The sequence below is a fragment of the Quercus robur genome, chromosome 8 (genome assembly GCF_932294415.1).
Source record: "Quercus robur chromosome 8, dhQueRobu3.1, whole genome shotgun sequence".
Classification (NCBI taxonomy): domain Eukaryota; kingdom Viridiplantae; phylum Streptophyta; class Magnoliopsida; order Fagales; family Fagaceae; genus Quercus; species Quercus robur.
Window position 1 is genome coordinate 55,298,819 of NC_065541.1, and position 26,338 is coordinate 55,325,156.

Sequence of the window (26,338 nt, forward strand, 5' to 3'; positions counted from 1 at the left end):
CACGTGTGGTTCTCCTTTCTTGCCAGTACGGCCTGGTAGCACTCCCTTGCCAAGACCTGATCACCCTTCACTTCACTCACACCATCGTCTGTTGGGAATTTCACCTTCAAACAGTAAGTTGACGTTGCCGCCTTCCACTTGTTTAGGGTAGGCCTCCCAATGATGACATTGTAGGACGAGGGGCAATCTACAACCAGGAAATCTACTTGTTTGGTCAGCTGCAACGGATAGGTCCCTGCTGTCACCGTCAGAGTCACTATACCCCTGGGGTAGACCCTGTCTCCACTGAAACTGACAAGCGGAGAGTCAAAAGGACGGAGCCTTTTTGGATCTAACTTCAACTGCTGGAAGGCTGGGAGGTAGATGATATCCGCTGAGCTTCCGTTATCAACAAGGATCCTTCTGGTATTGAACCCTTCTATATTCAGCACTATGACCAGGGGATCGTTGTGAGGCTGTTTCACTCCCCTGGCGTCTCCTTCATTAAAGGACATATCTTGGTATGTTCGTCGGTACTTGGACGGAGGAATGGTGTGGACGCTGTTTACCTGTCTGTGGTATGCTTTTCTAAGCGATCTGAATGACCCTCCTGAGAATGGTCCTCCCGTGATCGTGTTTATCTCCCCGATCACTTTGCGTGGAGGTTGGGACGTATGGTCGTCATCCCGAGTGAAGGATTCATTTTGGGTCCTGTTGTCGTCTCTGAACTTGCTATATTCTCCTTTCCTTACAAATTTCTGCAACTTTCCTTTCCGTATTAACTCCTCTATTTGTTCCTTCAGGTCTCTGCAATCTTCTGTGTTGTGGCCGTGGTCTCTGTGGAACCGGCAATACTTGTTCTTGTCACGTACGTTGGGGGACGAGTGTAATGGCCTGGGCCATTTGAGATAATGCTCGTCCTTGATCTGCGTGAAAATCTTGTCAACAGGCATAACCAATGGAGTAAATTTTACCTGACGAGGATTTTTTTCATCTCTCCTTCTATTCCCGTCACTGTTCCGACGATCTGGTCTGTCTCTCTTTTGCCCTCTGCGGTCGTCTTCCCTTTTGGACTTGTCTCCTAGCCTCTCGGTATCTTTTATGGCAGCTAGAGCGTCTTCCGCGTTCATGTATTTTTGGGCCTTCAGGAGCATCTCAGCCATTGTCTTCGGGGGGTTTTTGGCAAGAGAGGCTACAAGGTCTCTGGATTTCAACCCTGCCTTGAAGGTCGTCAGTTGCACCTTGTCATCAGCTTCGTCCACCTCCAGAGTTTCCCGGGTGAATCGCTTGACATATGACCTCAGAGTCTCCTTCTCTCCCTGTCTTATGGTGAGTAAGTAATCTACTGGTCTCCTTGGGCGTTGTCCCCCTATGAAGTGACGCAGGAAAGCACTACTTAGCTGATCGAAGTTGTCTATGGACGAGTTTGGCAACTTAGTAAACCATTCTCTTGCTGCTCCTTTGAGAGTCGTAGGGAAGGAACGGCATAATATCTCAGGTGGTTGTTGAAGGCCCAGAGTCGTCTTAAAGGTATTAAGATGATCCTGAGGGTCCTTGAGTCCGTCGAATGGTTCTAATTGAGGCAGGCGAAACTTTGACGGCACGGGGCGATCAAGTACTGCTGCAGTGAAGGGCGAATCTGTAGCCCTTACCATCTTGTCTACACTCCGGTCTGTCTTTTCCTTGATAGCGCTCCTTAGTTCGTCCATCTCTTTCCTCATTTCCCGAAGAAGATCTGAGTTTTGTTCGTCCGGAGTAGTTGGTCTCCGGGGGGTTTCCCTCTGTTGGCTATCCCCCTCTCCCTCCGTGTTACCCTTGGACCGGTTTTCTTCCTGTTGAGCTTGTTGAACCTGCTGGAGCCGCAGCTTCATTTCCTGGTTCTGCCTGGTGAGTTCCTCAATGGTGGCTGCCAGGGCTTGAACTTGTTGGGCCAAGGCCGTTGAATCTGGGTTGGATTCCATCTGGATATGGTGAATTGATGGAAACTACGTTTTCGAATGTAAATCTGAAAACTCGTTCCCACAGACGGCGCCAAACTGATGGAACACAAATCCGTCAGTGAGTGAGCAGATGGAATCACCCGTGGAATGTGAAGGTTTGCTCGACGAGGGACACCGGTGTGGCGCCTGCCACAAAGTCTCCGATGCCAAAGTTAGGATCACAGTAAAACACAATAAAGAAATAATAGATAGTTTCAGAGTATTTTTGCATATATCCGTTTCTGTTGGTTGTGTGAAAGTTTTATACCTGAGGCCATAAGGGCTAGCCGTTGAGGCTGTTAATGCTTTCTTTTGTAACGCACCTGGCCAGTAATGAGACTTTTAATATGCCCTCCAACGGTCTTCTTGGTCGATTTGGTAACTGCTCGGATCATTGATTGATCGCATTGAATAACTCTCTGCCTTCGTCAGTGATGATGGCTTCCTTCGTTGTTTCTGATTACTTCGTCATGGATGATTCTCCCGTCAGTAATGTTATGTTCGTCAGCTGGATGTAGAGTCGTCATTCCCGTCAGTTTGATTGATAAAATCTTTCATGGTTGGATAAGAATATAAGATATCGCATCTTTTTCTTTTTTGTTAAATGAAATCTTTTTTGTTTTTTCACTTTTTTATTAACAATATATATATATGGAAAATACGAGAATGTTTGAAATTTCTAATCCATGTTGCCTCCGAAGGAAGAAAATAAAATTTTAAAAAAACACAGAAATAAGACCGAACATTCTAGCTTATGAAAGTCAAGATTCGACTACACGTGTCGTTCTGCCACTCTCAAACAACAGGTATATATATAAATCATTTCCCATTCATCCGAACAAACTAGAAACTCGAAACCAGGCCATTCTTGTTCCTTCTTCTCTCTCTCTCTCACATTCTTCATTCATTCAATCGTCTTCCAAGGTAACTCTCTCTCTCTGCGTGTCTCTGTAGCAGTGTTGGGTTTTTGTAAGTTTAATTCCTTACTTCCTTTGAATTCAAAAACATAACTTATTTTCTTTTCCTACATTTCCGAGAAACTTAATTACCATAGAGAGCATCACGTAGATTTTGGATTATAACTGTTTCTTACTGTTTTCTCTCACGGTTTTAATTTTTTAATTTTTTTATAAAACATGGCGAAAACACGTTTCCATAAGTCTCTGTATATAATGCTTGTTACAAAGAGAATGTTTCCTGAATTTGGCTGTTTTTGATTTGTTAGTTTATTAATTAAATTTGATAATTACTTTTGTTATCCTCATTTTTTGATGATGTGTCAACCTAGTAGGTCTTTTGAGTATCTGGGGTTGGGTTTCTGTATCATTCTTTTCTTTTCACACTTTTTCTCTGCAGTGAAAGTGAAACATAGCAGAATAGCGCAATCATTTTTTTTAATTTTTTATTTATTTTTTTATGTTGAATGTTTCTGTCTTTAGCATTTGATTTTGTCAGTTTGATGATAAATAAAATTCAGAGCTCTGTCTCAGAAATCAAATAGAGCTTAAAGTCAATTTTAACGATTCTGCTTATTGAAAAGTCATTTTTTTTTGCAAACACTTGATTTGCTGGTTTCATGATCATTTGTAATCGGTATTTTTTTTTTTCCAATTTTTTTTTATGCTAAATCTCTCATATTTTTGTTCTTCCAAGAACAATAACCTCTTGATTCGAGGTCAATATGCCACGGATTTGTAAGCATTGCTAAATTGTTTTGTTAATTTTTTATAAATGAAATTAACACAGAAGATACAAGTTAAATTAGTATTATTTTTCACCAATTCTCAACTTGGTTTGCCAACCAAGCAGATTTGTACTTGAAATGCAGAGGTTTTTTGAATGTTAGTTGTTTCTTATTCTGGGTTTATTTTTTTTAGAGGCATTGGCACAATACGATATGCAGAGGGGAAGAGAAGGTGAAGATAGTTTCTTTCACCCGGATGACCTATTGGGTGGTTTCCAGGGCTTTGGATCCCGTAGAAGTATGACGCCGAGCCTTTTTGGAAATAGGGATCCGTTTGATGATCCCTTTTTCACTCGCCCCTTTGGAAGTTTGTTTGATTCTGGCATGTTTGGTTCAAGTGATCCAGCCAATGGCAAAGATCAGATCAGTAGAGCCAAGGGAATAACAATAGAAGAATTAAACTCTGATGATGAGGGACAAAATGAGGAAGATGCAGGCACTGGGGCTGAGAAAGATGATCGTCAAAAGCATTCTCGGTCAGGCATAGAACCTTCTGTTGAGCTTCCAGATGATGATGATGATGATGTTGATGGTAATTGAACATATTTGTTTTGTTTACTGGTACATTGTGAATTCTCTATTTTATCTTGGGATTTTTTTTTGTTTAATACTAATTGATAATGACTGCTGTGGTTGATTTCGTAGAGACAAAGAGCAAGAGTGTGACTTCTTGGAATGACCATAACAAGGTTGAAGGAGCACGTTCCCAATCCAGCAAGGTCAGCATGCAGACTCGTAGAGTCACATATGGTGGCGTTGATGGAGCATATTACTCTTCTACAAGAACTACACGGACAGGTGGTGATGGGGTAAGTAACTTTTTGAAGGGCAAGTTGATCCACTGTTTATTTTTATTTATTTATTTATTTCTCGGTTTAATGCTGTGATTTTGAATCAGGTGGTGGTTGAGGAAACCAAGGAAGCAGATAGAACAACAGGTCAAGCTTCACACAGGATCTCTAGAGGAATTCATGATAAGGTAGCTGGGGTTACACAGTTAATTAGAGGACCATGATTACGACAGCTCTATTCCAAAAATCTCAATTTTAGGTTCATCAAGCTTTTGGAATAAATGATAAATAAAAAGAGAATGTTTCTAATGGATAACCCATCCCTTTATCCATTGTTGTCTGGTGCAGTGTGTTAGTGCACTTGGTCCTCAATTTTTTTTTCCCCTACATGTATATTCTCATTATTTTGACTTGGGAGATTTAAAACCCAAGAATAAATTCCCTAAAATTTATAACAACCATTTCACCTGCGCAATTTTTGATCAAGATGTGATTGAGCTATATATGTTTTTATCATACTGTCCTTAGTTGATCCATTTAATATATAACTTGACCTCATGTGGTTCACAGTCACTTAATTTCCTTCTTTAAGCCCTTGTGGATAAAAGTTGATGTATGAAAGCATAAGGAAATGGTCTCTATATTATTAGACATGGAAATGTAGTTATGTTGATTAAGATGGTTACATTGCTTATGCAGGGTCACTCAGTTACAAAGAAGCTTAATTCAGATGGTAAGGTGGATACGTTGCAAACTTTACACAATTTAAATGAAGGTTTGTTCCTTCTATCTTTCTTGATTATTTAGAGGCAGATTGTGTTTTATGCCATCGTTCAGCCATAGGACTAATGTTTTGATGCTTATTCCAGACGAGCTTGCTGGTTTTGAAGAAGCATGGAAAGGTAATGTTAAGGGTCATTTACCTAGCTGGGAACATGGATTTCATATGCATGGCAATGCAGGTAAATATTGTCTTTGTTTCTCATTGTAAATTTCTTGCAATTAGATGATATTTATAGCCACAAAACAAAAACTAAGCTTTTTAGAGAATTCATTGTTTGGGACCTATAGAGTGTTTGATTACACACACTATAGGGAGAGGGAATTTTTGAGGCCTTAATCACTCTAATTTTTTATTGCATTACACTTTCACCTGTTCTGGAAATGTGGCTCAATTTAGCTGAGCCTTTAAGCCCAACTAATTGTAATTATAGCTGGAAATGTAAAAAAGTTTCATTTAGTTTGATAGGTACTTTTGAATAACTTGGCCATACTTAAATAGATGATTGATAAAAACAATTGGGAGTAGCGATCATTGGTATGTCTTAGCCACCGGTCTTTACTACTGGATTCTACCTCTAGTGTGTATTCAAAATTAATTCCATTTCAACTGGGGGCTTTCAGGTAGTAGCATACACCAGAGGACCTTTTGCTACTTATGTCAAGAAAGTTTAAGCTGTCTAAACTGTGAAACATAGAAGGTCATAATTGTCTGGAATCTAGGACTGCATGCTTGTCACTGTGTAATGTTGAGGGTCCTTTTGTTTATTTTCAATATCTTTAGGTACAAGATACAACTATTATAAAAACCAATGATGAATGCTAAACTCTTGGTTATTACACGGTATGGTACTTTTGTGTTTTATGCAAAATAGTGAACCAAACTATGTGCTCATGCATTCCATTTGGTATCATGAATATTGAGGCATATAAAGCTGGAGATTTGAGAGTAACACATCCAAAAACCTTTCTTTTTTTAGTCTTCGTAGATTTTATATGTATGGTGCATGAAGATGTAAACTATTACAGAGATACAATTTTTTGTATATTTTTCATTTCCTAGACGTCTCTGATTGCCCACGTCAAGCTTAGCTTCATTGCTACTACAATTTGTAGCATTTTCATTGTATTATTTGGCTATATTTATTTTTTGCTTATTTATTTACTTTAAAAAAAAAAAAAAATTGGTTGCGGTTTATTAAACATAAGTTTCGTGCTTTCTTTTTTCTTTTTTCCCCATGATATTGTTTTAGAGAAGGCATAACTGATGTTCCGTGACATGTTTTCTATGTTCTATCCTTATTTCTTGATGTGCTACTGCTCTTTTGTTGCTGCTTGATTTTTGATTTAACATTTGTTTATTGTTTGTTCTGGCTACCAATTGTTTTAAATCCACTATAATTTTAGGTTCTAGTAGCCGCGAACAGGAGAAAGATATTTGGGGAGGTTGGGCCCTCCCATCTAGGGAACAGCCCTGGAAAGCCGAAGGAATGGGATCGAACAATGAAGCCAGAAGCAATTCTTCTGCAGGGAGAACAAAAAAAGTTGTCAGAATCAATATAGAGTAAATTGCTTTACTAGGTAATGTTGGCTTAGTTTCACATTTACATACCTACAAAATCGAGAGCTAGGACTCTGTGCTGACCACTCCCAAGTGTTTCTGAATGTTACCTGTGTTACTGTGTTAGCGATGATGTGTTTGGGTAAGAATAGCCGTCTCTAAAAGTTGTTGGTCAATTTACCTTTGTGACAAGATTTATATTGAAGTTCTAAAATATTCATTGTGAAATTGTAACTGTGTAAGTACATGCTTGCGTTCATGCAAAGAACAATCTTTCTTTTTGTTTTGAGTTGATTCTTACCTTTATTGGGATTGGCTTTAGATGAAAACCAATGTAAATGGTGGTATTGGTTATGAATTAGATTATTATTGAGTAGTGTCTAATGATCAAACTTACGTTGTGCCAAGTGATTATCCTTTATTAGTCAAGTAGTGTAAAATGGGGATTGAGATTGATACAATGTCACTTTTAAAGGTTAAGATGGATCACTTTTAATCTAATCTTGACTTTTATATCAAGAACTCTTTTTACCTTTTAAATTTGGAAAAGTCAAGGACTACATAATTTTTTATAACTTCTTACCACAAATGTGACGTGATAGAATGTGATTGTTAAAGAAAATATAGTGGGTTCATGTGTAAGTGATAGTTAACCACTTACAATTTGTCACGTTAAAATTGTGACAAAAAAATTGTGAAATAATTTATGGTTTTAGAATTACTTTTTAAATTTTGACATTTTTTACTACTAGATACCGTTTACCTCTCCCAATAATGTGGTGATTGCATAGCTATTGTACGACATCCACATCTATCCAAATCCGTAAAAATTTATGTAGCTGCTCTCTTCCTATCTGGATCCTCTTACCTTCTTGAGTGTGTTGAGTCTGTTTACTTCTTTTCCCCTTTCATGGTGAGGGATCCCTCACCCACTCTCAAACTTTAAACCTCATCTAGTCATCTTCACTCTTAGAATTCCATTGCCGCCAAAGCCATCCTACTTTTAAAATCTTCCAAAATAGCTACTTTCAAAACACTTCCATCACAGCCAATCTCAAATACTTCCTCCCCCCAACTACCAACAAAATACCCCAAAAATCTAACCAACTCCACCATTCTACCCTCTCCCTCTCCCGTACCATTCTTTCCTCTTCATACTAAGCATGGAAGAAAGAGAAAAAGCTCTCTTTGAAGTTTCGATTAAGGCTTGAGAAGCCTCGAGTGAAATTCCATTAGAGGGAGAAAAAAAAAAAAAAAAAAAAAAAAAACTCTCCTTCAGTCCTTTGTTTTATAGTCTAAGATAAGACATTCTTTCTTGTTGGATGAAGGAATATAAGATGAGAGGTTTTCAAATCCTTATTAAGCCAAAATTTGAAGCCTAATTTTCGACTATATGCACAATTAACCTAAATAATCAATGTGGAAACTTGATATTGGGCCAAAGACACAAGGCAAAATACTTAAAATGAGCCATGTAAGACAATTTAACTGTTTACAATCTTTTTCACAATTTTGTTAAGTAGGTAAGTAATGATTGGGGTCACTTCACTCTCAAATAGACTAAGAGTGTGTTTGTTTGGATGTGAAATAGGGTGGATGTAAAACTTTGGAAAGAAAATGAGAAAGAAAACATTTTTGGTGGGTGTTTGGTTGGCGGAAGGGAAGAGAAAAAAAATTGATGGGGCCTAGGTGTTTTCTCTCCGGATCCATTAAAATATTTTCTCTCTAAAATGAAGAGAAAACTGAGTGGAAGGAATTTGATAGATAAATGACAAATATGCTCATGTGCACTTGCACATGGGCTTGTCCAATCCGTTACTTTTTTCTTTTTCTTCTGCTTTCTTTTGTGATTTTTTTTTTTCTTTAGATGTGATTTTTTTCTAGATATGATTTTTATTTCCTAATAAATTAGGGTGGTTGCTTTTTTTGTCACTTTTTTTTTTTAATAGGACATTATTTTTTAACAATGATATATGAGTAAATTTATACAAACATATTTTTTTCCATCCATTCACTTTTTCACTCTCAACCAAAAAAAAAAGAGGGAAATTAAAATCTTTTCTATTCCCTCACTTTTCCACTCTCTCACCATTTTCTATCATTCCACTTTTCCACTCCTTCAATCAAACAGAACCTAAAACTAACACACTTGTTATAGTTTATATTATGCACGGATTTAAATAGTTCAAAATTTTCAAGTTACATTCATATTATGAAAAAAAGTTTAAAAGAAAAGATATTGTCCTACTAGATCTATTACACTTAAACCAACAAGGTGAGCTTTCCCACAAAAGCGTACTAATACCAACTCACTAGAGTGTAAACTAAGCTCACAATTATTGAACTTCATTTAGGCCCTATTTCAATGTATTTTCCCCTAGGATATCCTTAATTACTAGCTTGTATTGCTCCTCCCACAGAAAAGCAGAGTTGCCCACCATTTTTTTGATTATTAATTGCTCACAATCTAAGAGGAAACAACAACCACAAACAGGAAAACAATACCAGAGTAGGAAACCCCTTGTTTTCAATATTTCCAATGGGAAAGAGAGACAAGAAAAACCTTATATTATTAAAGGGCGGCTGTAATAATCAATGTAGTGCATTGAGAGCAATGTGATCCCAATTAGATCTCTGTGTTGGTGGTTGAGCCAAACAATCATTTGTTTTTGCCAAGTTATTTCTATTGCGAGTTTGTCTAGACACATCACTTTGCATGCACGTTCTGATTTTAAGAATTAATCATAATTTGAACAAATTGCCAGTCATTCTACAGTGGTTATGGTCAACTACCTAATGTGGTAGAATAGAATATGTTCACAATGTTCTTCTATTCCGTTTCCTATCAAGAAAAAGAAGGAAAAGAAGTTTAGACTACATTCGCTTCGTTTTATATCGTAGCATTTAAGATTGTTGGCCTTTTGCCAAAATAAACCATTCTCATGGTTTGGCTTGTCCCCAAAAAATGTCACTGTGACATATCTACACCATTATTATTATGCGTCCTTCATTTTAATACTGTACCTCAGAGCATCTCCATCAGCAGATTAGGCAAATTTTTGTACTGTTTGGAGAATGAATAGTAATTTTTACTTTTTAGCTACCTACTTTTTCAGAAATACTTTCCAACAGATTCTCTATCTCATTTAAATATTATTTCTTCATTCATTATTTATTTTTTTTAACAATTACACATTTTCCAACATTTTTTTATTTAATACCTTATTATTATAATAGAAAAAAATATTTGAAGAATGAACAATATCCCATCAGACTTGATGAGCTATTGTATTTGTTCTGTTCATGAGCCAAAAAAAATTCAAGATATAGAGAGTCCATTGGAAAATGAACAGTAGCCTATTTTGTGGGTTTAGTCTCTAAAGTAAAGAGTATTTTGTGTTTAACTCTTCTGTTGGAGATGCTTTTATTGTTCACCCAGTTGAGAACAGCACAGCTAAATGCATGAATATTTTGGCAATTGTGTAGAAAACCAGAAATTTTTCTGTAATAGAATTTAAAATATATATATATATATATATATATATATAAATCTAATGTCCACCATTAAATTACTGCTTAAAATAACAATTTCAGTAGCATCTAAGAAGGTAATATAATTATGTTTTAGGACGAGGGTTAACGTTATGGCTATTGCAGGATCCTTCATGGGACTAGTTGACATGTTTGATTATTGCTTCCAAACTTTATCGGCTAGTTTTTATATTAATGATTTAATTACTGTATAAGGAAAACAATATGGTTTAAGAATTAGATTGTGTTTTGAGTTTGCACAACAAGAGGCACCTACTAACCAAGAATTGCTCATAAAATATGTTTTTATAGAAGTGTATTTAGACATGGCAAAACGGGCGGGGCGGGTCGGGTCAATTGGGTTACGGGTCAAACTGGTCACGGGTCAAAAACGGATCATTTTAAATGGGTTGAAAACGGGTTCGGGTCAATCGGGTTGCGGGTCGGGTTGACCTGTATTTTTCACATGAATTTTTTTATTTTTTATTTTTATAAAGAAAACAACATATATTTGCCATTTGAAAAGTTATGCAACAAATTACTTAATATAAAATGCATTATTTTGAATTCACAACTTATATCAAGAATGTAGTCAGTTAACTTATTAATACTTATTCAATAATTTTAAAATTATACAAATCCTAACATTGCTATCTAAAACAAAATAACACAAAGATAAGTAAAACAAATACACAAGTTTTATTTCTACACAATATCAATATTCCAAAACATAAAACAAAATTACAAATGACTTATTAGATAACTCATTTGATAAAGAATAAAAAAATATAAGAAATTTACAATCTTGAAAATTAATTTTATAATCTATTATCAATTGTGGTTGACACTCTATTTCAATTTGAGATATACATTAAAGTTTGATTGCTTACTTATTTATATATGGTCTTTTTTATAAATATCATATCATTGTTAAGCAACACATACTCTAGAAAATATCATAATTTATTTTAAAAAGCCGTTTATTTTGAACATAAATTGTTAAAAAATAGGTCTAAGCATTCATTATTTATGCTACTTTGATACTTTGGCTTTACTATTTTCACACTTGTGAATGTTTTTCACACATGTCTACAATTTTAAATCTATATTTTTAACTCTACAGATTATCTTGGCATGTACTTTGCTATTTGATATTTAAAAATCTTTACTCATTACAGAATGCTCAACCATATGCATTTATCTTTCAATTAATTTGCATGCAGTTATGTAAATGTATCAATTGTTTCCTTAAAACTCACAATAAACAATTAAACCAATATTGTCTTAATTTTACTCTCTTTTTTTACCAAAATTTTTTTTTTAAATGGTTCGGGTTCGGGTCGGGTCAGGTCACGGGTCAACCCGTTTTTGCTTCAGGTCAAAAAATCGGGTTCGGGTCAAGTATTTTTCGGGTCGGGTCGGGTTAGAAAATTCTGACCCGTTTGCCATGTCTAAGCGTATTATGAAAATTATTATACTTTATACTATTTATACATCATGTAGACATTTTTTGAAAAATCGTGGACAATGGTGTATACATTTTATATATGGTGTGTAAAGAGTGTGAACACTATTTGCGTGAAACAATTAGAATTCTAAATGATCGCATCTATACTTAATGACGAGAGAGGAATAGATGAAAACTTTATACATGTAAGCCGAAACCCACCTCAAAATAAGTACTTTAACTCCCAAAGTAGCTTAGAGTTAAACACTTATAAAATCAACATCCAACGCTCTTCTTAAACAATGTAAAATAAAGCCAGACAAGAAAAATTCATTATCGATATGGTTGCCCATGGATATGGAATTGCTCATGTTAAAGAAGGTGAGAACTAGACCGCGAAGGATTTATGATTAATATACAAGCAATTCGTAAAATCATTTGATTTGAGTTTCTAAATTATGATTATAATTCACATTGTTATGATTAATATACAAGCAATTCGTAAAATCATTTGATTTGAGTTTATAAATTATGATTATAATTCACATTGTTGTGGTAGGAAGAATAGTTTAAGTGGTAAAGTTTTTGTGAAGAAATCTACTATGGAATAAACTACCGTTATAATTCAAGTAATTTGAAGATATTTTACTTTCACATGTTTCATAATTTTTTTTTAAATTTTTTTTATGAATGAAAAATGGGTAGAAGGGGCGACCTAAAAATTAAAATCTCATATAAAAGTTGATAACATCCATAAAAGTCTCTTTTAATCCAAAAAAGAAAAATGATAACCAATGGAGGGAAAGTTGATAAGAATAATTAAGCTAATATGCAAGGGTGTAATTGTGGGTAGCTGAGTTCGAGGACAGCTCTGCCTCCAGAATAGAAAGAACGGAGAATGAGAGAATAGAGATAGGAATTAGATTGAATCAATGACAATTTGCTTGAAATGTTGTTAATGACCATCCTAGCCTTTATACAAGAGTACAACCCTGTTTTGACTGCATGACTGCCGTGTTCTGTTTCCTAACCAACTAACCCTCTCAACCTAACTAATAACAGTTACAAGTCTCAACCTAACTAATCACAGTTACAGTATTAACCACAGTTAAGCCCTAGTTAACAAGTACAACCAACTAATACAACCATTAGCTTGTACAACAACTAATACAACAGTTACAACAGTAGCATTATAAAAGTGATCCTAACATAATACTTCTATTCGAAAAATTGATAAAGCAGTGGCAATTAAATACAGTATATCCACTTGGCACTACAATGTGGAAATTAAATAGAATATCTTTTGGTACAATCATGACTTGTTAGATTCAAATTTTTTAAATATAATATATGATTTTATTATTGAATTTTTTTAATTACACTAGTATTACTTCTTTAAGAAGGAATTAATATTCATTGGGGGTATTATTGTATTAGACCTTCCTTTCCTTTATATTGAGAAAGAATATACTTTCCTTCGTAACAAAGAAAATCTTAAAAAGGCAACCAAATTAATTTTTCTTCTGCATTAAAAAAGTCCAATTAAGTAACTAAACCCAACTAGGAATTTGAGCGGTAATATATTTATGACAATTTCAAAGCCAGTAGGTATGGTTTTAAATTTTAATAATTATTCATCTACTCCTCTCTCAATTAAAACCTTCCTCAGTTGCTTCCATGCAAATAAATCAATGGCTAAGGCACATGCCCCACCGCCCCCACAACCTCTTATATATAAAGCTAATGCCCCACAAGCTCTCAATCACAACATTTTCTACCCAAAAAAAAAAAAAAGGGAAAAAAATCTCAAAGATATCGATTCCAAAACGTAAAAGAACAAAGATGTCTTGTTGGTCTGCTGATTATGCCACAAAAGCCTATCTCCGCACCCTAAAGATGGTGAGAAAGCAAACTATAATGATATTATCTCTCTTTCTAAATCTTTTTGTTAAAATTTGTTTTCTATCTTTTTATATGACCAAGTTTTTTGTGTTATTTTTATAGGGAACAAGAGGTAAGGAGCCTGATGTGGCCGAATTCATATCTGCCCTTGCTGCTGGCAACAATGCCAAACTCATGGTGATTGTATGTGCTAGCATTGCTGGATCAACCACTCTAGCGTTAGTAGCAGCAGCTTATCAAACAGGTGGCCATGTTGTATGCATTTTGAGCAAGCTTGATGAATTGCATGCTTCAAAGAAAGCTCTAGGCTCCTATGCAAACAGGGTCGAGTTTGTCATAGGAGATGCATGTACCCTTTTGTTAGATGATTATAAAGAAGCAGATTTTGTGCTTATTGATTGTGAAATCAGTGATCATAAGGGGGTGTTCTTAGCAGCACAAAAGGGTTTAAAGCATGAGAAGAAGGCACTTATAGTAGGGTACAATGCTCTCCACAAGGGATCTTATTGGTGGTCTGAATTGAAGACACATTTTTTGCCCATTGGAGAGGGGCTTTTGGTGACTAGAATGGTTACTAATGGAGGCCAGAAAAGAAGCCGTTGGGTGGTTGCAGTAGATAAGTGTACTGGTGAGGAACATGTTTTCAGGGTCACTAATTCCCCACCAAGGAAACAAATTGAAGCTTAAAACCTTGTTTAATTCTCTGAAGAGTAAAGAGGAAATAGCTAGTAGATAACAATTTTCTTTTTGTAGTTTTGTTGACATCTAGTAAGAAGGAAGCTAAAGTTTTATGAGGTTTCCTCTATCATCACAAAAAATTTTTAGTTTCTTCAGAACAATGTAGATGCAGTAAATCAGATTTAAACATAGTATATTTCTCTAATTACATAAAGTCCTCTTCTGCCCTTGGCGGCTGCTTGACTTTCACAAAAATTTTTTTTTTTTTTTTTTTTTTTCACTTCACAAAAGGGACTCATAACCTATATTTTTTTACATCACATAATTAAGGTTCTCACAATCCACATTATTTTCTCTCTTCACATATTGAACTTATGGCTTATATTTCTTCACTTCATGAAATGAACTCAAAGTGCATATTTTTCTACTTCACAGATTAGGCCTGTGGCCCATATTTGGCCACATAACAAAATGGGCTCATGCATGTTTGCGTTTCTCTTGTCTCTTGAAATGGGCTAAGGGCCTATGTTTTCTCTATTGGCTTCTCTAGTAAAATCCGATCTTTATACAAAAATAAGTTTGGGTTGGATAGAGTTTATGCACATGCCTAAATATATAACATACTAAGCCCTAGTTAATCAATAGGGCCTCAGACTAATTATGGCAAAATAAAAAGTTCCTATCTTTGATAATTATTGAAGATGGCCTAGTAGTATTAATCATAGTTATAAAAGCTGGACTGAACATTAACATGGTCTACAAGCTAGGTCACTAGTCAAATTGCAAGGTCAAATAAAAAAATGAATATTTATATATAAAAGTTTGAGAAAATAACATAAGTATGTAAATTTTTTTTTTAAAAAGGAAAAGGTATATGCCTAACTAAATTAAACTCCTCATTTTAATTCAAACTTAAGGTTTCACAAGTAATAGCACTAGAATTCTATAAAACAGTATAGAGCAATGCATTTTTTTTTTTTATAACTTTTTTACGTTTTCTCCTCCTTAAATTACCATCTTATCATACATTAAATAATAAATAAGTCAATAAAGTTGACTTGTTATTATGATATTTTGGAGGCCTTTTTGAAATTGAAAAAAATCATGCATAGTTTTTTTCTATTTTTTAAACCATTAATTGTCATAAAATTTTGGGTCCTTTTATAATGGGAATGGAACCTTTTTATTGAAGTGGTAAGACCACTTTGTAATGGGCCCTAATGCCTTGGCCTTGAGCCAGCTGCCTATGTGTTTGTCAATGACTCAATATGGTAGGAAGCAATGTATTATTGTCTCTTGTACATGGGATTTAATATGACACTAGACATGGATATGAGTACTACATTATTAACACAAAAAAAAAAAAAAAAAAAAAAAAACAAAACAAAACCATTCCATCAAAACAGAAAGAGAGATTCTTTTTTTTTTTTTTTATGCCAAGATCAACCTTTTCATTTTTTTTTTTTTTTTTTTGGAGAGTTAGATCAACCTTTTCATTAATAACCAATAAAAAGCATTATAGCACCCTAAATTTAGAGAGAAAAACTTGTAGCCGTTAAGTAGTGATATGTGGTGGATTTGTTTCTTAAAAAAAAAATTGGTCCGCTTCAATCCAACCGTGTCCCATTGGCACTCAAATTAGTCTTTTTCCACTCCAATCTCAACAAAACCATTACCATTCTTTTGATTTTTGAGGAAAGGTAAGGGATGAGCTTTACAAGGGAATGATCTAAGCTTGTCGGGGAAACCTGAGAAAAAAAGGATAAACAAGGGGTGTTCAATTGAATCATATTTTCTACCCATTTTTTATTTCAACTGGATCAAGGGTTTGATTTCAAAATTATTTTGACACAAATACCAAACAATTAGAGTGAAAAATGATATTTTTGAAAAGTTAGAGATTATTTTAAAATATAGACAAAAGTTAAGGACCAAAATAACAATTAAATCTTCATCAAAAAAAAAAAAAAACAATTAAATCCTCTTTTTTTTTTTTTTTAATTATAGGATCACATAAAAAACTACAATTGTTCATGATATAGAAGTGGAAAAAAAAATAGTCATGAATCAACGTAAAAGCAATAAGCAGTTAATCACAATTTACAGTAAAATTGTTGTTACAACCATTGTAACTTCTTCTTTTTTTAATGTAATACTAAAATTATTCTTTTTTTTTTTTCTCCTACAAGGCTACAACTATTGTAGTTGTTGGTGAGAGATTTACACTCATATTGAGAACTACAGTAGATAATATTATTGAGTCGGCGAGCAGTTTTAAATTTTAAACATGTAATAATAGAGTGACTATAAAATATATGTTTAACAAATCTTTTTTAAAGAAAAGGAAAACAAAACGAAAAGACATAAAATATATATACCTTGTAGCTTGTAACAAATTATTTTGACTTTCATTTCTCAAAAAAAAAAAAAAAATTGACTTTCATTTTCCTTTTCTTGATGTGATTTATCACTGTCCTAATGATTAAAAAAATTGCTATCTCTTTCTATTGTCATCACGGTCAGTGCATATTAGTCAACATAATAAAACTCAATATTATTATTATTTTTTTTAGGAAATAAAACTCAATATTAAAACGATACATGAGATGAAGACTACATTTTTATTATGATATGCATCAAAAAATATTTATTATATTAGAAATTGAATTTGTATTATTGCTATAAGAAATGACAAAATTCATTCGTCACTCTTCCATCATTGAATTTTTATTTCTATTAGAAATGACAAAATTCATCCGTGACTCTTTCATTAATTGTGAGTAACGTAAAAGGTCATCTGCATGTAGGATAAAATATTATATTCTATAATAATAAATTACTAATTTTGAATTATAATAAAATTTTCTCAAAATAAATTTAATAAAAATTTCTTTTTCCTAGCTAAAATTGAGCTTCAAACATAAGCACCAACTTCAGTTGCATAATAAAAATTTATTCTCTCTCTCTCTCTCTCTCTCTCTCTGCAATACAATCGGTTCTCTCTCTCTCTCTCTGCAATACAATCGGTCACACCTAACCCCAGTAATTGGCTTCAACCTAAGTGTGCGTTTGTGAAGCGTTAGGATGAAAATTTTGTGCGTTTTGTTGAAAAATGGTAGGTCCCACGATATTGTTCATAACCCACCAAACTCAGCAAAACGCAGATTTCTAAGTAAATTTGGATCACAAAATACTATTCACATTTTTAAAAATTATTTTATTATAGTGTTTTCAGCAAATAAGCAGTATCCAAACAGATCCTAATTAAGTCTTATAAACCAACCCACACAACGCATCAACTTCCTGACCTGAAACCATATCTTGTAAATCATGAAGCTATATTTGTGCCCAAACCCATCTTGATTTGCGTAATTTCAAGTCTTATATATAAAAAGTTGGAAATGATTAGATGTAAATTGTCATTCCAAATTTATAATATCATAAACATTTTTGTTCGAGCAAACTTTTTAAAACTCAAACTATTACGTGTTGTTAAATTTATAGAAGCAATTGTTTTTTCAAATCCTTCAAACGCAATTTTAAAGGAAATTCTAAGTTTAATTAGTTTTTTTAATAGAGTTAGGTTTTTTTTTTTTTTTATTATTTTTTTTTTTTTTATATATATATAGAACTTTTAATAGAGTTAGTTAAACATTGTATATAGTATATACCTACATACCGGAAATTTCAAATCTGACTAGTTACCATTTTAATAATATACATAAAAAAGTTACCTCAACTATGCATGAGAGATGAGACCTTGTCATAGCTATACTGCCATATACACCACTTCATAATAGCTATTCTGCCATATATACCACTTAATCCATGATCAAAACCAAAGTCCAATAAACACCAAGGACAAATTCAAAATTTATACACACATGCTACTATATACACATACATAAACAAATACATACATTGATTGAAGCTTCTACTTCTTAATCCCTTACCCTCGTCCTAATGCTGCAAAATTCAAAGCAATGAGCTTGTTGGTAATTTATTTAACTCTAGACTTTGAGAATTAATTCAATAATACTAAGTTCCGAGATGCAAAAATTTTCGCAATATTTTTTTACAGGTGGTGAAGTAGGGGTAAAACTTAGTCCTAGTATGCTATGATTGTTTTCTTTATTCGGCAGTTGTGGAAAAAGTTGTGAAATTTCGGTCAGTCGGATTCATCTCCGAAACATGTGCTCCTCACCGGACCGTGCATCGATATGCCTGATCCAACGGCTATGATGAGCCTTCCTCCCACTCCCACCAATAGTAGTACTCCCTACATGAGCAATATCCAACCCTTTCTCCACAGGCAAAAACACTGTCCTCACCACACGTGCCCCTCTCTCAAGCAACCCATGCCATCGAAACCCCGAAACCGCGTTTCCATCTCTCGTCTTCGAATTCTTGCATGCCAAAACCGCGCCTCTCTGACCCAGTTTCGCAAACCTCAGCACCCTGTCGAAATCTCCACGCTTGCAATCCACCACCAGAAAATCCACACCCACCAGCCCAGCCATCTCCACCTCGGCCTCACCCACCACCACCTCCGGCGGCGGCGCCACTTCATCGTGTTCTTTCATGGCGTTCATGTACTTTTGTCTTGACTGCTCGTCAGGGACTACGCATACGTACCGCCCGCGCGTGTGGCGGGCTGCGATGGCCAGCCCTATGCTTGTCACGATTGGAGCGCCGTGGAACCAGGCTTGGACTATTAGCTTTGCGTTCCAACCGGCTGCCATGCTGGAGAGGAGCTCGGCTATACTGGATTCTTTGAAGCTCTTACACTGCGTAAAAAATAAAAATATAGAAACAATCATAGTTAGTATAGTTTTTTGAGAAAGTTTGAAATAGAATAGTAGGAAAATATATACACAGGTGGGTTCAATTTTGGATTCAGAGTATGCTTACAGATTTAACAGTGTCTATGTAAGCTTCTAAAGCAGTTTCTGGGGACCATACGAGCTTCATAACTGTCTCTGAAGAATCTGTGCGCTGGTGGTGTTTGTGTGTGTTTCTCTCTCTCTCTCTCTCTCTCTTTATGTCTTACTCACATATATACATGTACCCGAACAACTTTGACAGAGAATGGTGGTGTGGAAGTGACTGTGTGATGTGTGTGTTGGGTTAGCTTTTTATAACTGCTGGACAGACAGTGAGAAAAGGACTGCAAGCTGCTTACTTTTGTTACAAGCGTTGACATGTGTGGCCGCACAATTAGAACATATGGGTGGTTTTAAATAACTTTTGGATTTTCTTGGCACCTGGAAACTGAAATATTTAATACTTTGGCAACAACATTGATAACGCGTGAATAAGAAAATAAATAGATGTAAATGGAGAGAAAGCATATTCAAGAAAAGAATTAATCTAGTTTGTCTTGACAATTTATTTTTGTAGCGAAAAAATCTTTAACAACTACATTTTTATTTCAGTTTTCACTCATAATTGTGTAAAACAAATTAAATAACAAAATATATAATATATAAAAATTCATTACATTTAGTTGAAAATTTAAAATTTAAAACCACAATACCATAAGTAGCTCATGGTATTCTACACGACCATAGTTTATGAATTTATGACTAAAGATAAAATTTAGTTACAAAACTTATTGTAGCCTAAAATTACAACCTTACTCAATAAAATAAAATTACTTCATATTTCGAAAATCTAATCGTTGAATTGCATGTTCTTTATGCTCTTAATACACATATCAAATTTTGTATCAATTTGGTACTATTTACTATATGATTTATAAGTTTATATTTTATGTATAATTTTAAACTACATAAACTTGCAATTTAAACAATTTATTGATGACATAGTTATGGATCTTTAATTTTCTAAAATTTTTGCAAACAAAAAGGATATAAAAAGAAGATGTAATCTAATAGCAAATTTGTCAAAATTCACATCCAATAAAAAGATATTGAGTAATGTTGTAGTCTTAGCCTATAACCAATTTTTTTACTAAACTTTGTCTCTAAATTATTATATCTTTTATTGGTTTCACATTTATGATAATATTATAATATGTTCTAACATCCCCTTCAAACTCAAGGTGGATGACTAATTAAAGGGAATTGTTAACCAATGCCCTTTGGAACTATTTTTAGAAACATTTTATTGAGAGAATGATAAAATAATAAATATTGTTAATAGTTTTTTATATTTCTCATAAAAATTTTGTCAAAACTTTCTAATATAGTTTATTAACAAGAGTTCGGCTAATGTATGCTCTAAGAGCATACATTAATCATCTATTTTAAGAAAGTTTTTATAGAGAATTGAAAAAATTGTCAAAATAGTAAATCACTTTTTCATTTTTTTCATAAAAAAGTTTCATAAAATAATTTATTAATATATGCCTTAAGGACACACGTTAATAAAACCCTATGAACAATTGTGCTAAGTGCATTAACATGACCCTTGATTAAAACTTGAACAACAATTTTTCAATTTAAGGAAGATCTTCAATGCCCATTGAAAGAATTGGAAACAACAAATAAATGCCTAGAAATTATCATCATTAATTGTAGAGGAAGAAGTGTATGATGCACCTAAATAACGTGGAAGAACTCAGACACAAGAGCGCAGCTGCGCAAGTAGTCGCATCTCCAACAATTGTACTATGCGGACTGCGGGGCATGAGCGTGTCACCTAAATGAAACTAGTGTGTTAGGTTTTTGAGTGCATGTGAGACACGCAAGGGTTTTTCTAGAGCAGGAAGCAAAGCGTGCAACTACAAGGACGCCCATGATTGGGACTAAGACTATGTATGAGGGTGTGTAAGACATTAAGGCAACAATTTTGAGAAGACCTGGATGCAAATCTGAGTCAAGTATTGTGGATCTAAATCTCAGGTGTGCAAAAGTGACGACAAAGGTATATTAAAGGGTCATGTTAATGGATACCATAATAGGAAATTTTGACACAATTTTCATTAGAAATATAAAAAGTTGTCAACAATGATTATTGTTTTATCATTTTTCTAATAAAATGTTTCTAAAAATTACTCCTAAACCAATGCCCTTAAGGCATTGGTTAACATTTCCCTATATGAAAATATAAATAAGAAAATAAAAAGATTTAGAAAGAGAGAAAACATAAGCAAGAAGATAATTAACTCGGTCCAGCTTAATGGCTTACGTTCATAGCAAAAATCCCTCAACAACTGCATCTTGCAATTTAGAAATTCATGTGTATATTGAAAATCCTAAAATTAAAGTAGCCCTTGGTAGTACATAATATTAATGTTACAAAATCATAATTTATATGGTAATGAAAATATTCTAATATATTTAATAGATTACATATTTATGATAATATTATAATATATTATGAGGACTACTTATTTCCTGCTAAATCCACTACTAATAAATTTGGTTGAAATTTTTAATGTGATCTACAACTCTCAAATTAACAAATGGTGTGACATTAGTTTTCACCACTTGGACTTTCGTAAGATAAATTCCATGGACCTTCAAACTAGTTCTCCTAAATTGTTTAACAAGGAAAGTTATCTTAGTATCCTTTAAATTATCCTCAAAGAATCAATATTCTTTGCTTTGGCAGCTTTCAAGGCCATGGACTTGTTCCTAATGGTTTGAGGGAGGGTAAGCTCACATGTTTGCAAGAAACCAACTATTCCTCAACTTTGATAGCGTCTAGGTCCTTACTTTATTCTACGGCAGTAAACTTAGCACGAAAACTCTCAAGTAAAGATTAACTTCCTAACAATTTTAGTTCATCAATCTTTTCTCCTAAGTTAAAAGGTGGAATTAACTATGTCATTCAGCAAGGCATAATTCGTTAAAGGTCCCACATCCTCACCAGTCAGAGTCTTTTCAAACCGAAATGTTAGCATTTGCAGTTTCGAAACTTTCATAGCTTTGGTACCATCATGGGTGGTCTCTAGTATGGTCCAAACTTCCTTAGCATTTGCATTCAACCCTTCGCTATTTAAGTTAGCAACAGCTACACATTCAAGGGACCATTGATCATTAGGGGTTTCAGGTCAAGTCCAGCTTCTCTCAACATAAAGCTAGACTTCCTCATCGATGGACTTAAAGGAACACTCCGATGTGCATATTCCAGTATGCATAATTATTACCATCCAAGTGCAGCAAGAAATCTTAAAATTATTGAAAAAGGAACTTCTTTTGACCCCTATTTATATTATGCAGCGGATTACCAAATTATATTAGTCAAACAATTATGTAAATCTAATTAGAATAGGGTAATTACCATGAGCATTAAATATCACAACATGATAAGTAATAAAAAGTAAAGCAATCAACACAATATATGGTAATGAAATGGAAGATCGAGGGATGTATTTAAAGAAAAACCCATTGAAAGGGTTCCTTAACCCCAAGAGGGAATTCATTAAATAGAAGGCGAAAAACACATTTTAGTCTCTACATTTTCAAGCGATTCTCATTTTAGTCCCTACATTTTATTTTTACTGCTTTTAGTCCCTATCTTGAAAAACGCTTCTCGTTTTGGTCCCTGCCGTTACATCAGAGACGGAAAATGTACACGTGGCAAACGGCAGAATTAAAAAATATTAAAAATATTTTATTTTATTTTATTTTATTTTATTTTAAAATAAAATAAAATTTTAGTTATCAATAATTTTAAAATAAAAATATTAAAAATTTTAGTTAAAAATATTTGTTCTTCATGTTCTTCCCCCAAGAACATGATTGCCCAGAAATTTTAGTTAACAACGATCCGAAAAAAAAGAAAAGAAAAAAAAGAAGAACAACTGACAACACCATTAGCCAAATGCATATCAATATTGCTCAACGAAAAAAAAAATTAGCTTCCAAAATCCACACCATAAACCCCCAAATCACTTCACACTAAACCATGAACACAAAAAATTCCAGAAACCCAATTCATTTGAATGACACAAGCCTTCTATATCACCCACCCACCAAACTCAAAAACCCAATTTCCTTTTGGTTTACTGACATTTCCTGAGCTTTCTCGGCAACCAAACACCCAATAATGAACATAAAGAAAAATGAAAGAAAACCCACAAAAGAAAATTCGAAGGGGAATTTGATGAAAGCTTAAGAACCTTGAAGAATTTGCCAGAGTAGTGACGGATATGAAATCTCTTCCATGTCGTTGAATCTTCTTCTTCTGCCATTGTTGCTCTTGTTGTTGTTTGTGAAGAGGGAATTGTTGAAGATTCGTAAGGGAGCAAGTGGTAGCGAAATGATGGGTCGTTTTCGACCTCTGCTCTAAGTTCATCCCATTCGAAGTCCTTGGAGAAGTACTCTGCCTCTGCTGCCTCCATTTTTTTTTTCTACTTCTCCCCCTGTTTTTCAGAAAGCTACCCCTTTTTATATTCTCATTAAGTTAGTATTATTTAGTTTAAAATTTTATTTTTCCAAAAATATAAATTAAGGACAAATGTTTGAAATTTTTTTTCGGATCGTTGTTAGTTGATTATGTTAGAGTATCTGAGTTTGATCATGGTTTTGTATATGTTTTTGCTTGTTTGGATACTAAGAAAATTAAATAAAAGAGAAAAAAAATCTTGAATTTTTGGGCAATCATGTTCTTGGGGGAAGAACACAAAGAACAAATATTTTTAACTAAAATTTTTAATATTTTTATTTTAAAATTATTGGTAACTAAAATTTTATTTTATTTTAAAATAAAATAAAATATTTTTAATATTTTTTAATTCTGCCGTTTGCCACGTGTATATTTTCTGTCTCTGATGTAATGGTAGGGACCAAAACGATAAGCATTTTTCAAGATAGGGAATAAAAACGGTAAAAATAAAATGTAAGGACTAAAATGAGAATCACTTAAAAATGTAAGGATTAAAATGTGTTTTTCGCCTAAATAGAATGAAAGTTAACCATCTAGAATAGACCCTTGTTACTAAACTTTACCCTGTAGAAAATTTATTGACATGGCCCCACTATATCAGCTTCAAGCTGCTTTGACTTTTCTATTTTGAAAACATTCAACAAACTACGTTCATCACTTTAAGGACCACCCTGAAGATTTTTGCATTCCTGCAATAATTTTGGAATGGCTCTATGATTTCAGCTCTAATCCACTCCATGTCAACTAAAACACCGTATTAATTCTTCTTTTAGCCTTTTGAACTCATGGGTTGGTTGATTTTGGGGTTTAGTTTTTCTTTATTCAGTGTACGACAATCCTCCAAGAACACTTATTAAGTTGACAACCGACTTATTTGAAACATGTTAGAATCAAGTTTTTTGATTCTCAATCAAGCAAGCAGCCGTCGAGAAGTGTAGAGACCCTTGGTTTTAATAGAGCGAGTTGCTATATATGAAAGTCTGACGAAACCAATGCTTCCATCCTTCAAGGGGCAATCGAAATTATAGATTTCTTTTCTTCTTTGAGTTGTTTTTTAGACACTTGATCATGAACTTATGATGATGCACTACAAACTCAATCGAGTTACAATATCATGAAATTTGTCAACTTAAAACCTAATTATATATAAATATTTTTTTGTTGAAATTTCTTATGCATTACATACTACAGTGTTGGCAGATACACATGGGATGCTCCTGTACGGCTGTACGTACACATGATTTGTGTGAGATTAATTTCATGACTTTTTAATTTTTTCTTTTTCTTTTTCTTTTTCTTTTTCTTTTTATGAATATGAAATCATGAGTCCGTACAAAGGTGGCTTTGAATTTTATTTAATCATACAGATGAACCGGCGTGCATGTTCATCCCCGGTTCCCGCTGTTTTATTCTTTCGTTGTCCGCAAGTTGCACCATATAAAAAATTGATTATTTTAAAGCTGTAGTGAACAGGTCAATGAGAGTGACCAAGCAGAGGTTAGTACGAACTGCCAACTGCTAGCTCAATCTTCAGTTCTTTACCAACCATAGAATAAAGTATCGCTTTGCACTTGTTTTCTTGAGCTGAAGTAACCAAAAAAAAAAAAAAATGATTTTAACTTTGCTCTTCAGAAAACCAAAATAATTCGTCTGCTTCATTTTAAAATTACAGTAGTAGATAATCTGATAATGCACAATGAACTCAAGGATTCAAAATTTAAGGGTGTGGAAAATAAAAAGTTCCAGTTCATGAAAAGTTTTAAGAGTTTTCTTGAATGTAAAACTAAAAGTGAAAAACCGAAGGACCATTCCTGCTCCTGCCTTTTAAATTTTTCGATATTAAAGTCAATGAAAATATCTTAAAGTTGGGTCTATACGAAGTAGGTGTAAAAGTGTTGCATAATTTGTTGTATGTGATTTTAAATTAGATAAGTCACCGGCTCTCATTGCCAGTACAGCCCGTACCTTGAATTATTCAACTAGTTAATACTTAAGCCTCCAAAAAGTTAAGAAGAAAACAACAACCTTTCCACCTTTTATATATCCATTTTTTTATGTTAAAGCATGTTGATTAGGTTGATATTTATACAGATGTGATATGAATCAAGATTGTTATATTTCTATTTGGATAATGACGCTTTTTTTGTTGTATTTGTAGTCATTATATACAAAGGTCAATGTCATGTACACACTACGTAGTCATTAATTTTTAGTATACTAAAAATTAAGCAATGATCTCACTTCATATATACTACTAAATAATATGGACGGTTGCACATAATCTACAACATGATTTAACAATATCTTCCTTTCTGCAAATTGTTTCTAAAATAATCTAGTTTTAGGAATGATAGTATATAATTAAGCAACCATGACGAAAATGATTTTGAAAAGTGTGTTAGCAGGGTTCTTTTTAAGACTATGCTTATCTTAACATAGGTTGTTTTTATAAGGAAACAAGTTGTAATTAAGATTATAAGTTTCATAGGGGACGGATCATGAACATGACTTCTCCTAAGTCAAAACCAATCCAGTTGCTATAAAGTATAGAATGGTGTCCTTAGACCCAAAGAAATTTCTTAAAATAAA

At 33.7% G+C, this 26,338-nt stretch overlaps 3 protein-coding genes across 3 annotated transcripts; 2 read left to right on the forward strand and 1 right to left on the reverse strand.

Annotated features, from left to right (window-relative positions):
- Window positions 1-2,800: 2,800 nt before the first annotated feature.
- Window positions 2,801-7,218, forward strand: LOC126697110 (uncharacterized). The gene is made up of 7 exons (XM_050393954.1): window positions 2,801-2,882; window positions 3,836-4,234; window positions 4,348-4,511; window positions 4,601-4,681; window positions 5,193-5,268; window positions 5,363-5,455; window positions 6,681-7,218. Exons 2-7 carry the CDS (start codon window positions 3,856-3,858, stop codon window positions 6,839-6,841), a joined length of 954 nt encoding a protein of 317 aa, XP_050249911.1. The 5' UTR covers window positions 2,801-2,882; window positions 3,836-3,855; the 3' UTR covers window positions 6,842-7,218.
- A 6,270-nt stretch (window positions 7,219-13,488) lies between these two features.
- LOC126697111 (uncharacterized) lies at window positions 13,489-14,597 on the forward strand. Its single transcript, XM_050393955.1, has 2 exons — window positions 13,489-13,711; window positions 13,817-14,597. The coding sequence occupies exons 1-2, from the start codon at window positions 13,490-13,492 to the stop codon at window positions 14,399-14,401; spliced, it is 807 nt and encodes a 268-aa protein (XP_050249912.1). The 5' UTR covers window position 13,489; the 3' UTR covers window positions 14,402-14,597.
- Window positions 14,598-18,221: 3,624 nt separating this feature from the next.
- Window positions 18,222-19,572, reverse strand: LOC126697112 (uncharacterized). Its single transcript, XM_050393956.1, has 2 exons — window positions 19,304-19,572; window positions 18,222-19,179 (listed from the first exon to the last, which is right to left on the reverse strand). Exons 1-2 carry the CDS (start codon window positions 19,361-19,363, stop codon window positions 18,571-18,573), a joined length of 669 nt encoding a protein of 222 aa, XP_050249913.1. The 5' UTR covers window positions 19,364-19,572; the 3' UTR covers window positions 18,222-18,570.
- Between the last annotated feature and the right edge of the window lie 6,766 nt (window positions 19,573-26,338).

Coding starts and splice junctions, on each gene's coding strand:
- LOC126697110 (XM_050393954.1), top strand. CDS start 3,856: ATGCAGAGGGGAAGAGAAGGTGAAGATAGTTTCTTTCACCCGGATGAC. Junction 4,235..4,347: donor TGATGATGATGATGTTGATG/GTAATTGAACAT, acceptor TTGATTTCGTAG/AGACAAAGAGCAAGAGTGTG. Junction 4,512..4,600: donor CACGGACAGGTGGTGATGGG/GTAAGTAACTTT, acceptor ATTTTGAATCAG/GTGGTGGTTGAGGAAACCAA.
- LOC126697111 (XM_050393955.1), top strand. CDS start 13,490: ATGCAAATAAATCAATGGCTAAGGCACATGCCCCACCGCCCCCACAAC. Junction 13,712..13,816: donor ATCTCCGCACCCTAAAGATG/GTGAGAAAGCAA, acceptor TTATTTTTATAG/GGAACAAGAGGTAAGGAGCC.
- LOC126697112 (XM_050393956.1), bottom strand. CDS start 19,363: ATGAAGCTCGTATGGTCCCCAGAAACTGCTTTAGAAGCTTACATAGAC. Junction 19,180..19,303: donor ACATAGACACTGTTAAATCT/GTAAGCATACTC, acceptor TTTTTTACGCAG/TGTAAGAGCTTCAAAGAATC.